The sequence below is a fragment of the Homalodisca vitripennis genome, chromosome 4 (assembly GCF_021130785.1).
Source record: "Homalodisca vitripennis isolate AUS2020 chromosome 4, UT_GWSS_2.1, whole genome shotgun sequence".
Taxonomy (NCBI): Eukaryota; Metazoa; Arthropoda; class Insecta; order Hemiptera; family Cicadellidae; genus Homalodisca; species Homalodisca vitripennis.
Window position 1 is genome coordinate 45,797,467 of NC_060210.1, and position 13,436 is coordinate 45,810,902.

General features: G+C 32.3%; 1 protein-coding gene across 1 annotated transcript in view; it reads left to right on the forward strand.

The window, feature by feature from the left end:
* Positions 1–13,436, forward strand: part of LOC124359272 (4'-phosphopantetheine phosphatase) — a 58,988-nt gene that overhangs the window by 18,179 nt on the left and 27,373 nt on the right. The window contains exons 7-9 of the mRNA XM_046811887.1: positions 1,028–1,134; positions 9,369–9,528; positions 12,613–12,817. Coding sequence (XP_046667843.1) covers positions 1,028–1,134; positions 9,369–9,528; positions 12,613–12,817 — 472 coding nt within the window. The remainder of the gene's footprint in view (positions 1–1,027; positions 1,135–9,368; positions 9,529–12,612; positions 12,818–13,436) is intronic.

Here is a 13,436-nt window from a genome sequence, read left to right on the forward strand (position 1 = left end):
ACAGCAGGAAATTTTTTAGCTAAGGACGAAATTGTGAACCATCTGTTCTCTTTCACTTTACAGTCCACTTTTTGAATGAGATCATCGGGGACTGAAGGTCGTCCACTTCGTTCCTCATCATGAACGTGTGTGCGGCCATCTTTGAAGGCCCTAACCCATTTCCTCACCATTCCTTCACTCTAATGTTTTCACCATAAACTTCACTGATTTGACGACGAATGTCAATTGCTTTTAAGCCTTTAGCACAGAGAAAATGAATCACAGCACGCACTTCACAGTCGGCGGCATTTTAAAATCATGTAAACAAACAAAGACTCAATCAAACAGCGTCGTAATTGCATCTGTGGTTTCCCAACTGATGTAGCTACACTACGCGCATGCCTAAATGGCAACTGCAGCGCTGTGGCTGCGTAATTTAAAAACAGTATTTACTATAAAAACATGCCTCGTAAATGGATAAAAGTGAGTTTCGAACGGTGATTAAACACTTGTAGTTGAAGGTTTGGTGCTGAAAGAAATCAAAGCTGAGTTGGAGTTCTAGGCACATCTGCCCTCTTGTTTGCAACTGTTTACAATTGGGTGAATGAGTTTAAATATGGTTGTACATCCACAAAAGTTGAATGCAAAGCTAGAGAGTCTGTGAAAGTGTCTACCTCTGAAATGATTGACAAAATCCATGATATATCTGACCACAACAGGTTAAACAAATCTGTGTTATGAAAACTAATTTGTTCCAGTTAATATCAAGATTAACATAATTGTTATGGTGTTTGCCTTGTAACGTATTGGAAAATACAGCAATTGACAAACTACGTCCACTTCACAAGTTACATGTTTTATTTCACGTAACTGTAATAAATAACATCTGAAACAACCTTGTCATTCAAGCAAATCTTGTACTGTCAATAAAAAACTTTAAAAAAATAGCTAATTCAAAGAGGATATAATTTTCGATATTGGTGCTGTCGGTCATAAGACTTTCCTAACTCATTAGTAGTTGTGTGTAATACTTATAATATTGTTGCAGAGGTTCAGTGTTCTGAGGAAGATGTTGCTCGAAGTCTATTGTTCACAATTAGCAATGATATTGGACAAATTGCGTGCCTTTATGCTATGATGCACAAGCTAAATAAGGTAGGATTCCTCCAAATATAATTATTTTATTTATTTATGCATGCCGATTTTTACAACAACTCAACAGTGGATTTATATAAAAATACAATGATACACAGCATAACAAGTAAGAACATCACAGTGTTGAGTGTTGACAAAAGATTATAGAACAAACAATAGACTAAGTATACAATCAGAACAAACAATAGACTAAGTGTACAACCACAGAACCAATTTTCATATTTAATAATTTACTTGTTTACTTTGAATTTATTTATCATTATTTATGTTTCTGAACTGATTGCTAAAAGGAAAATAAACGGGTACCAAATAACAAGAGTAATAATTACGATCTCTTTCTCACTTGCTCTTTGCTGATTGTAATGAACTCTCAAACTGGTGGTTTTCGCTTATGTACCAAAACATAATTGTTTTACACCTAACGAAGAGAGTAGATTTCAATCCTAGAAACATAATATTATACATTTTGTAACATGTAGTGATGTCAAATGTCTGAAACCAATTATCCTCAAACTTAAAAAAAAAAATTGTTTTGAGCGGTTTTTTATTTTTAAATATACCTTTTGACAATATATAAACAAGATTTGCTATAAATCTTTATTTTCAGTTAAAAGTTAAAGAAATAATGTTATATTCCTTATTAGATTATTTTTAATTTTTACAAACCTCTACTATATGTGTGAATGGTTTATGTAGATTCCAAAGTATACAAAAGCAGGAGAATTTTGTATTTATCTTTTGTTCTTATTTTATATTTGATTTTCGTATTGTAAAAATATATAAATAGTCTTAATCTAAAACTAGCATTCGCTTAAGTGCAGTTGATTTAAATCTAGTTTAAAATGGAAATTGACTGATAGTAGTGGATTATACATGTGGCTGTTTAGACGTTTTCTATCCCAATTATATCCATCTTCTTGATTCATATATCAGAAATCAGAATCAGAAAGGTTGTAGATTTCAATATCTTTAGGAGAAAAATGGACCTTTCGAGGAAAGAGTGGTTTAGGGTTAGAATAGGAACCTTGTTATCATGGTCTCAGTTTTCTCGGTCGTACAATCTGAATTTATCAGCATGGTTGTCAGTTACTCAATTCTACAATACTAATTCTATAATTGAGTGAAGATTAACATTCTCAACTTAATAGCATTCTGTGTTTAGGAAATGTATGATTTCCTGATCAGAGAGGAGGAACCTCATCCCTTTAGTAGCCATGGGTCGAGAGTGTTCAAGTTGCATGATCAAACTGTTTTCAAGCTTTCACAGCAAATTTGCAGAGAGAAGAGGGTTATTTGCAGTAATGTCACACTGAAGGTCTTTGAGAGCTTCAGCATGTTTATGGACTAATAAGGAGTAAAACATTTTCAACTGGAGTTGGCATGATTAGATATGCATCAAAACAACAAATTGTTAATTAGCCTTAATAGTAGGCTTGATTGACAATAAGAGACAATTGTTACAATTGAACAATAGCAGTTAATTTGCCTAAATAAGCTATAAGAGACCATTTAAAATATTAAGTGTGGCCTAAATAAGTAGGCTTTCATATTTTACAGTACTAGATAGTGAACGGTTTTTATATTGAATAATCAAAAGTACAGCTTAAATGAACAAGTTTTTATCTTGCATGTGGTCTGATTACATAGACAGAGTTATTTAAATACTGTTAAGAAAAATAAAAAAACAATTGCAAAGTCATGTACACATAATAGTAATCGTAAAAATAAAATTGTAACAGTAGTAAATCAAATCAGCAGTTTAGAGTAACAAAAATAGGTAGGCTATTATAAAAAACAAAACATAAGCTCAGTTTTAGATTGGTATTCATGAGGAGTTTTCAGTGACCTTTTATTATTTAGATCGAATAAAGTTGTATATAATGAAAGTTGGGATATGAAACTAACAAGATATATATATATATATATATATATTTAGCTAGGGCCAAAAAATTATGTACTGATAGTGCAGATTATCAAAATTATCTAGAAAAACTTGGAAATGTATTTGTCAAAAGAAAATATCCTTCAAAATTTATAAATAATCAAATTAAACACTCTAATGTTCATGAAATCCAAAATAATGATGATGTAAAATTTATAACAAAATATTTTCCTGGTTTATATAAAACAAACAATATTCTAAGAACGGCACACAAAATTCTTGAATCTTCACCAATTACTAAAAACTTATTTTCAAAACCACCCAGGCTAGTGTTTTCGTAGAAATACTAACCTGAAAAATCTTCTGGTACGGCCCAAATTGCCACCTACTGACATTCAACATTCAAAATTCAGAAAAGAAGAAAAGTTTTAAGTGTCAACCCTGTAAAGACAAACGATGTAATACTTGCAAAATTATAAAATCGTCCAATTTTTTTACCAGTAGTAAAACAAAGAAAATTTACCATATTAGAGGAGATATTAATTGCAAAAGCAAAAATGTAATTTATCAATTAACATGTAAAAATTGTGCAATGGATTATGTTGGATTGACAACCAATCCATTTGGCACATAAGAATGAATAATCATCGTTGTTCGTCTAAAAAACAGGATGAAAAATTGGTTTCACAACACGCATTAGGCCACAAACAAAATTTTGAACAATGTTATTCATTGAAAGGTATTTGCAAAGTACCAGAAGATGGAAACAAAATTTACTTAGAAAATTTAGAACAGGCACATCAGTTAATATTAAAATCAAAAGTACCCTTTGGTCTGAATAAAAGATGAAATGATCAATTATTGTTTTTGTTATTATAATTTTTTCTAAATTATTTTTCTAAATTCTTTCTCTGTTCATGATATTTCTCTTTGGTGTTAATCACATGTTCAAAACTTCCTGTTTATTTATTTATGCAAATGTTTATTTATTTACTTGTGTAAATTTTGTTGCTGTGTTATTTTTGTTTTATACTTTTTATTATACCTTTTTGAAAACGGCAAAGCCGAAATATTAAAGGAAATTTAAACTAAGAAGTCTAATTTTTTATAATAGAGCAATTCTGCATTATACAACCGAAGTGAATATATATATATATATATATATATATATATATATATATATATATATATATATACATATATATATATATATATATGTATATATATATATATATATATATATATATATATATATATATACAGGGTGTATATTATGTCTGGAAACACCCAAATATATCCTTTAATAATTTAAATATAAATTTGAAACCTCTTACAATCGTGATAGAGATTGGGCATCTACTTTTTGGAACAATGTTTTGTTATGTCACACCAACGGGGGACGTCCTGCCGAGGGTATCGTGAATATTCTTAATGGAAGCCTATACCTTGTGATACATAATTTTAAAGGTAATAGCTTACTGAATTGAATGCCACAAACCGCATCTCAAGGGAATTATTCTATCAGAAAATAGAGCATTTTTAGTATTGAAAATTTACTGATGTTCAACAATGTAATTTTAACATGGTTCTTGCCACAAAATGTGTTACACTAATTTTTTAGCATTTTTTAAATGTTCAATTAAAATAAAATAAACAATTTATTTTTAAGCTGGTTTCATTAGTACAAATTTACCAGTTTTTATTACAATGAATAAAACTTATGAGTCACTTTCTCTGATTACTTATGAATCTGTACTTGGTGTTTTCCAGTCAGCAGGAAGGTTTAAAGAGACAAAGGTCACTAGCCTATGAGAAACATTATTGTGTTATTAATCATCTGGTCTACAGGTTTCAGTTTGTTGAGCATGGAGCTTTCACTAGACAGGTCTAAGCTTGGGAATTACAAATGGACAAAGGTCATATCATTCCTGTCGAGTTAATCAGTGTCTCTGAAGCATTGCTGTCAACAAGTTATCTAATTACAGTAGTTCAGTTTTTATTTGGCATTTTAATGGAATTGTCTGAAAGAGAACGAATTACTCTGTTGATGATGCGAGGATATGGCGATCGTCAAAGATCTTATCGGGAAGTTTGTAATTTGTTTAATGACACTTTCCCAGAAAGGAATCCCATAAGTGTTTCAACAATATCAAAAACTATTGAGCGTTTTGAAATGACAGGGAGTGTACGTAATCGGCCAAAGTCGGGTAGGATACAATCTGCAACAGATGAAGAACATGCACTAGATGTTTTGCAAACATTTATTGAAGACCCACATACATCGCTCAGAAAAGCTGCACAGCAACATGATATGCACCCTATGTCTGTGAGTAAGATTTTGAAAATTAATAAATACAAACCATTTAAAGTTCATTTAGTCCAACAGTTAAGTGAGGATGATTACGACAGAAGAGTTGAGTTTTGTGAACTTGTGATGCGCAAATGTGATGACAATAGAGATTTTCTGACCAACATACTATTTTCTGATGAGGCAACTTTTTTCCTAAATGGCAATGTTAACAGGCACAATTGCCGTTACTGGGCTAGTGAAAACCCACATTGGATTATTGAGTCCCATTCACAGCAACCACAAAAACTGAACGTATGGTGTGGAATTTTAGGTAACAAAATTGTTGGACCCTTTTTCATCAATGGAAATTTAAATGCCGAACTTTACTACAATATGCTCCAAAATGAAATAATCCCAGCTATTCAAATTGCATCAGGAGAATACTTTGATAATGTATGGTTTCAGCAGGATGGTGCTCCACCCCATTATGGGAGACAGGTAAGAGAGTATTTGGATTTAAGGTTTCCTCATAAATGGATTGGCCGAAGAGGAGAAATCGAATGGCCTCCAAGATCTCCGGATTTGTCACCAATCGATTATTTCCTATGGGGTCATTTAAAATCCAATGTTTATAGAAGAAAGCCTCATCATTTGGAAGACCTAAGAAACAGGATTATAGAGGAGATTGCTTTGATAACTGAAGAAATGTTAGGCAACTCTGTCGAATCATTTTACACAAGATTGGCTCATTGTCAAACCGTAGAAGGAACACAGTTCGAACAATTGCTTTGACACCAAATGCAGGTAAAACGTTTGTTGTAAGACTTTTCTAACAGCATACATTATTTTTTATTTGTAATAAGAAATCAATAACATAAGTATTTCCATAATTGTACTGTAATAAAAACTGGCAAATTTGTGCTAATAGAACCAGCTTAAAATGAAATTTTTGTTTTATTTAATTGAACATTTAAAAAAAATGCTAAAAAATTAGTGTAACACATTTTGTTCTACGTTTGCTCAGTGCGTCGCATGGTGTTTTGGCCATGAGTCAACCTCGTTTTGGTTGCTGCTGGCACCATCTTTGGATTTGTAAAATAACAGTTCTACTGAAATCCGGGGATTTTACCCAAACAAACGTTTTTTGTTCATTTATACCTTCTGAGAACAAAAGTTCAAATCGGGCTGACACAAGTGCCTCTGGCCATGAGTGTGGGATGCCTCCTGCTAATACTGCTTGCTAAAAGTGTAACTTGACAAAGCAAACATATATTGTAAATTCATCTAATCATAGCTTAATACTAGCTTGTTGGTAAAGTAGTTCCACTTTTAATTTTCTACAACTTTATTATTTGCCATTTTCATCCCCTAAAACCTTATATTGTTCTGTTCAGAAGAATGATTACAATTGGTTTTGGGAAAAAAATTGAAAATAATGCCAACAAATTTAACTAAACTTCATTTAAATGAATAAATAATGTAAAAAACAAATTGTAATAATTGAGCAAAGCTAATGTAACCACAACTTCCTAATTTCATATGTATGTACAATCTACTTATAATAGTCCTGGTAACTTCTAATCACATAAAAATAGCTTTTCCTGATTTATAAACAACACATGATTACAAAATGAACACATATTCTCACTCTGTATAAACATGGTGACCAATTAAAAAAGATTAGATTAATATCCAGATATTTTAACTGCTTACTTAAACCACACTAAAACACGTAAATAACTTTTAAAAAACTAATTGACGGTATTAAAAATTAACGTGCCAAGGTAGTTGAGCAATGAAGGTTATACACAATGCAGTGTATCTACTTGAACAACAAACCCAAGGGAATGGAATGTGCCAGGGGCAATACTAACTTAAATAGTTCAACTGTCTGCATCTGGTAGTGGGTGAGTTTTAAGGGGCTTGGAGACTTAATTCTATCTGAGTAAAACACACCCTATCTCTTATGACAAAATGAATACAACCACAAGATGGTGGTATTTATTTTACATTGTAAAATGCTATCTTATCTTACAAATGAAGTTACAAATCTAGCCATGACACTAACTACAAAAAAAATTAATGGACTATATTAGAAATTAAATTTAAAAGAATTAAATCTGGCTCAGACCAATGAATAGTATTGAGCAATTTAAATTTATTTCACTTTAAAGAACAAGTTATAAACAATTGTAGATAGGGAGTATACACAGAGAGAAAAGGGTTGAATAAAGGAATGATGTTACTCACCGAAGTCGTCTTCATCTGTCTCTCTCACACACAACAGGTACGGCTGAGAAATCTCATCTTCCTAAAAGACTGCCACAGGATCAACACACTGTGTATAGGCACATTTACAGATGAAAACAGAGATGGAGTTAAAACTCAGTTCACACCAAGAGTCACTGGGATCAGGAGGGAGGGGAAGTAATTACTTGGGAAAAACACATCTGCCACGCTCGTGAAAGACGGAATCCACAAATTACATTTAACACTAATCAAGGAGGTCCTAGAACATATCTGCACCTTTTGTGTTACTCAGTTTACATAGTTTTAAAGAGAAAAAGGCAATGGACATGTGCTTGGCCCAAAACAAGTAATGAGATTGAGACCTACATGTACCAGGGTTATATTATGGAATGCCAGAGCAGCAACATGGCAGCGTTCCTGAGCAATCGTGATATCATTACAATCTAGAGGGGTATTTTTAATTGTCTCGGCTAATGGGGAGCAATCACCCGATTCTATGTTATAGTTAGTGCAGGTAGCCTATTGAGTTTTATAGATAAACAGATACAAATATAAACAAAACTAATCTAAATTATGAAATTATGTTATACTGCAAAGAAACAAAGTTGTTGTAAATGTTATATTATTATTATACAGTTAGTGCTGGGTCTCAAATATATGTTTGTGTTTTGATGTACATGTTTGTATGTACATATTTGGTTTGATATTATCTTTGTATATGGTTTGTGTATTGTCAAGTTTTCTTAACTGTTTAATTTCTTACATGCTTGACTATGTTTTGGTATTTCACACCTACCAGTAATTTTCTTCTTGAAGTGTGACATTTTCAAATAATACCACTCTGTAGCCTATTTCGTGTAATGTAAGGGACATGAGTATAGGAAATTAAATATTCACTATTAGAAATGGAAATAAACCACTTATTTACCAGAAATAACCAAATAAAACATTCTGTCAGAATACTCTATTGATGTGGATGAACTTGTCTACACCAATAATTAACATTTTAGTTAAATAAAATTTATTAACATTGTGATTACGGGATTTGATGTTTAAAAAGCTATTCATATATTAAGAATTATTATTAAAGATAATAAGATTGTGTTTAAAATAATACATTTCTTGAGAGGTTTAAATATGTTGGAAGAGGGTTCTAGACTGAGAAGAAGTTATAATTTTGAGGCAAACGATTTATTCTTTCCTTTAAAAAACATTATATATGAGTGTTTGTAGAAAAAACTCTCACACGATAATGACACCCCTGATAAGAGGTTATCTAAACACCACTTATCTGTGGTGCTAGTTTGATAGTGTTTCTGGTTTTATGCTGTTACTATGCTTCGTTCTAAATTGGTATACATTTTCCTTTTTACGTAATTGCTCATATTGTCAATATATACATAAAGTAATAAATAGCTAGAACATAATTTTAACAAGTATTTGTTAAACTTTAGTTGAATTATTTTAGCATGTTTATTTGTATTCCCTTTGTATTCTTATATAGTCTTTAGTATATAATTATGATTAAACTATTTTTTATCAGATTAGAAGTTTTTCTAGCAAAACCAAACCATAAAGTTTTTTGACTAGTAATATTATTTTCATTATTCAGTTACATTCCTTGTAGGATATTATGTTTTGCACATATTAAAACTTCAAGTTTATTGGTAATTAGTTTGAATAAGATTACAAACAAAAACATTACAAAATAATAATGTTTGTTTTTTACATTAGTTTCTTTCATGTTTGTAACATAGTTATATTATTTATAATATTACATTGACAGAAATAACCAAGTGTTTATATGGTTAGATTTATTTCGGAGGTTATTTTCTGAGAAACCACCCTCTGAGCATGCACACCATCTCCTTTTCCATCAACTTCTGGTCTCGGGGGTCCGTACAGTCACGATTCCTGCGTCATGAAGGCTATCTGGGCGCTATCGGAGCATTCCTGAAAGGTGCTGAAGAGGGTGCGTTGATGTTCCAGGTATCACCATTCTTACTCAGGCTTGGTTGCTTCTGCATTTCACTCACTGGTGGTTGAGAATTATATTAGTAATTAGCGCCATACTAGTTATTACAACCAAAACTATATAAATACATTTTATGTTTTACATAAAGATATGGAATTCCCTGTAACAAATCATAAATTCTTTCAATGAACGGAAAAAAGTATTATTATTAGAATTTTTTGCATAGAATCCATACAAAGTGATTTAAGATCAAGATCATAGATCAGTCTCATTATACTGTTATCAGTAACAGAATCACTTTTTGGCAGTAAAAACATTTTATTCAGATAGGATGTGCAAAGAGATGAAGGAAGTAGCACAAGGCGTGGAAAATATCCAAATACAAGACTAAGATCCGGTTCACACAGTGTAAACAAAGTAAGCATTACGTTACAATGTGTGTGGCTCTCCTTCCAAGGAATTTCACAAATATCATGCAATGAAATATGCAAGATACGATATATATATATATATATATATATATATATATATATATATATATATATATATATATATATATATATATATATATATATATATACACAGGGTGACCATTAAGTCTTAGGACGACCTTATAACTTTTAAACGACAGGAGATATCATAACCAAATTTTGTATACCGTTGGAAATTGTAAGCTACTTTTCTGTGTACATGATGGTCGTATTTCACCTTTGGGAGACGGCCCGTCGGGGGTTATAAGAAAATATTTAATAACAGCCTATGTTGAGTTATACATCATTTTAAAGGTCTAGTTGAACTGAACACAATGCCGCAAACCGGACTTCAAAAGGTTGACCCAGTCGGAAGAAATCGCTGTTCAAAGTTTAAAAATGTTTAATACCATTATACATAAGAAATAACTAATTCTGTAGTTGTTAGAAGTTAAGGGGAATACTTAGTGAACTCATTTAAAAGTAGATGTTCAAAATGTTTACTTTCGGTCGTCTGACAATGTGCTAACTGGTTATAAATGGCGGCTACTGCATTTTGTAAGTATTCTTGTAGAATAGGTTGAGCTTCATGTGATATCCTATGTCTGAGTTCGTTCAGATCTGTAGGCTGAGTTCGATACACTTTGTCCTTGATGTAGCCCAATAGGAAGTAGTCAAGCGGAGTTAGGTCAGGGGAACGAGCCGGCCACTCAATCGCACCACGTCTTCCAATCCACCAGTGTGGGGTAACTGCATGTTAGCTGAGAGAATGGAGAGTGAAAGCTGATTAGGATGTCATAATTCTATTAGTTGCTTTTTGTAAAGCTAGTTTTGTTAGAGATCAATCAATATACTACATTTTTAGTTTTAAAATGTAAATTTTTATGTTTTATCATAATTAATTATTAAACCTAATTTAGTTTTACATGCCAGTTACAATATTGTAATAGGAACGATTTGATTTTCTTTATTTGTGTTTTGAGGTCAAGTGGAAGAGATGACTTTTTAGTCCTAACTTTGCCTCTTTAAATAAACACATTGTTAGTTTAATTTAATTTCATTTTACTTAGCGAATTCCGGGAGCTAATTATTGGTCAGAGAGGAATTTCAAGTTTGTGGATTTTAGGAAAGCCATAAATGTGTGGGACTTTTAAATAATGAAGAGTTGCTTTATATTTGAATTTGTCTGAAATTGCTCTTTATGTTTATCAAGGGTTTTCAATATTTTGTACTCAGATGTATCAGTTGGATCGTTATTTAGCATAGTGTATTTGCCAGTGTTGAAAGATTCCTTAATTTTCTCTTTGTATGTTACTGTGCATAAAGAAATATGTTTACTACACATGTTGTGTACTATGGTGGGAAGGGTTGATTTAATGTGAGTTTAGCTCCATTCCACCTTCTGCTCAGTGTAATATCTGAAATTTTCAAAGACTTGACTCCTAGAATCTGGAGTTTACATTGGTCTGAAAAGATCCAAAATGAGTATTTTGTGATGCCTCCAACCAATGTGAGTTATTCTTGTCAGTCGTTTGAAATAGAACCACAGATCTTGTTTTGTTTATTCAGAAATCATTTTATCAGTTGATTTGGAAGTTCTTACAGCAAAATATCAAACTAGGAATTCCATTACAATCAAACATTTATATATATTACCGTATAAAACTATATTTTGTTAAGAACATGCTACATAAAGAGATAAGATTTTAGTAATTAATTCAGAAAGTATTAAAACAAATATTTCTTAGTTAAAAGTTAAGAGGGTATAACATTGTTAACACAGAGTATAATATTTTAGGAGTTATATTTTTATTTAATAATATAATTTGAGACCCTCTAAGTGAACAAAAATGTCTTAGATAGTTGAGAAGTGTATGTGCTTCAGCTGGTAAAAAATAAAAATATAAGCTCAGTGGTAAAAAATATTGGAAACATACTCCTCTGTTATGTTCTCTGCTATATGACTTTCAATGTATAAAAATTGTTATAGAAGAGGACAAGTACTCATGGTTGGAGGCCTACGAAGGCAGCTCTGAACTGCAGACACCGGTCCTGGTTATGTTGGAGGAGAACAGAGAACCTGTAAATCAATTGGAGCTGGATTGTTGACAGTCCCCTTCTCTATTTGTACTCTGTTATTTGATTTAAAAAATATAAAAACTGTTATAGATGGGTTCAAATTGGTCATCAGATACCAGTCCTGGTTATGTTGGAGGAGAACAGAGACCCTGTAAATCAATTGGAGCTGGATTGTTGACAGTCCCCTTCTCTATTTGTACTCTGTTATTTGATTTAAAAAATATAAACACTGTTATAGATGGGTTCAAATTGGTCATCAGATACCAGTCCTGGTTATGTTGGAGGAGAACAGAGACCCTGTAAATCAATTGGAGCTGGATTGTTGACAGTCCCCTCCTCTATTTGTACTCTGTTATTTGATTTAAAAAATATAAAAACTGTTATAGATGAGGACAAATCGGTCCTCAGATACCAGTCCTGGTTATGTTGGAGGAGAACAGAGTACTGTAAATGAATTGGAGCTGGATTTTGGCAGTCTCCTCCTCTATTTGTCCTCTGTAATATGATTTTCAAAACGTAAAAACTATTATAGATGAGGACAAATACTCGTGGCTGGAGAACTATGCAGGCAGCTCAGGACTGCAGACACAGGCCTCGGTGGTGCTGGAGAATGGAGTACCTGTGGATCAGTTGGAGCTGGATTGTTGGCAGTCTCCGCTTCTATTCTGCCCTCTGCTGGCTGATCCAACCAATTATGTTCCAGACACTGTTGACTTGAATGCAGATCATGAAGCTAGGTAGAAACTTGTCATTATAATAATATATTCTAACAATTATATTACAATTTTACGCGCGCACGCGCACACACACACACACACACACACTACACACACTCACACTCACATTCACACTCACACTCACACTCACACTCACACTCACACTCACTCACTCATAAATTTTAATTTTATTGGTAACATAAGATATTGCACTATGTGTCAAAATAAACATTACTGAAACTGAATCTGCTGTAGTAGTTGCCTTCTCAATCAGCTTTATCAATTTTTATTGGCTTTGACGTGCAGGTGAGTAAGTTTGTCACACATTACATTGTATTTTAGGAACATTTTCACAAAAACCGGCCCGGCCAGACACAGCAAAAGAGTTGTTCAGGTCACCTAATTACTCTGTACAAATGTAAACCACTTGTCTTACAGCAAGCGTTACAATCGCCAAAAAGAAGCCTAAACTGAACATTCTTGAAACTGAATACAAGTAATATTTCAATGAGAAGAATTAAAAACATTGGTGGTTTGTACAAGAAATGTTCAAAGTTTTTCTATAAAAGGTGTATACACAAAACAGTCAGAGTTCAGAACTGCACTTTAATATTACCAATGTGCTATGGAGAACCTGAGT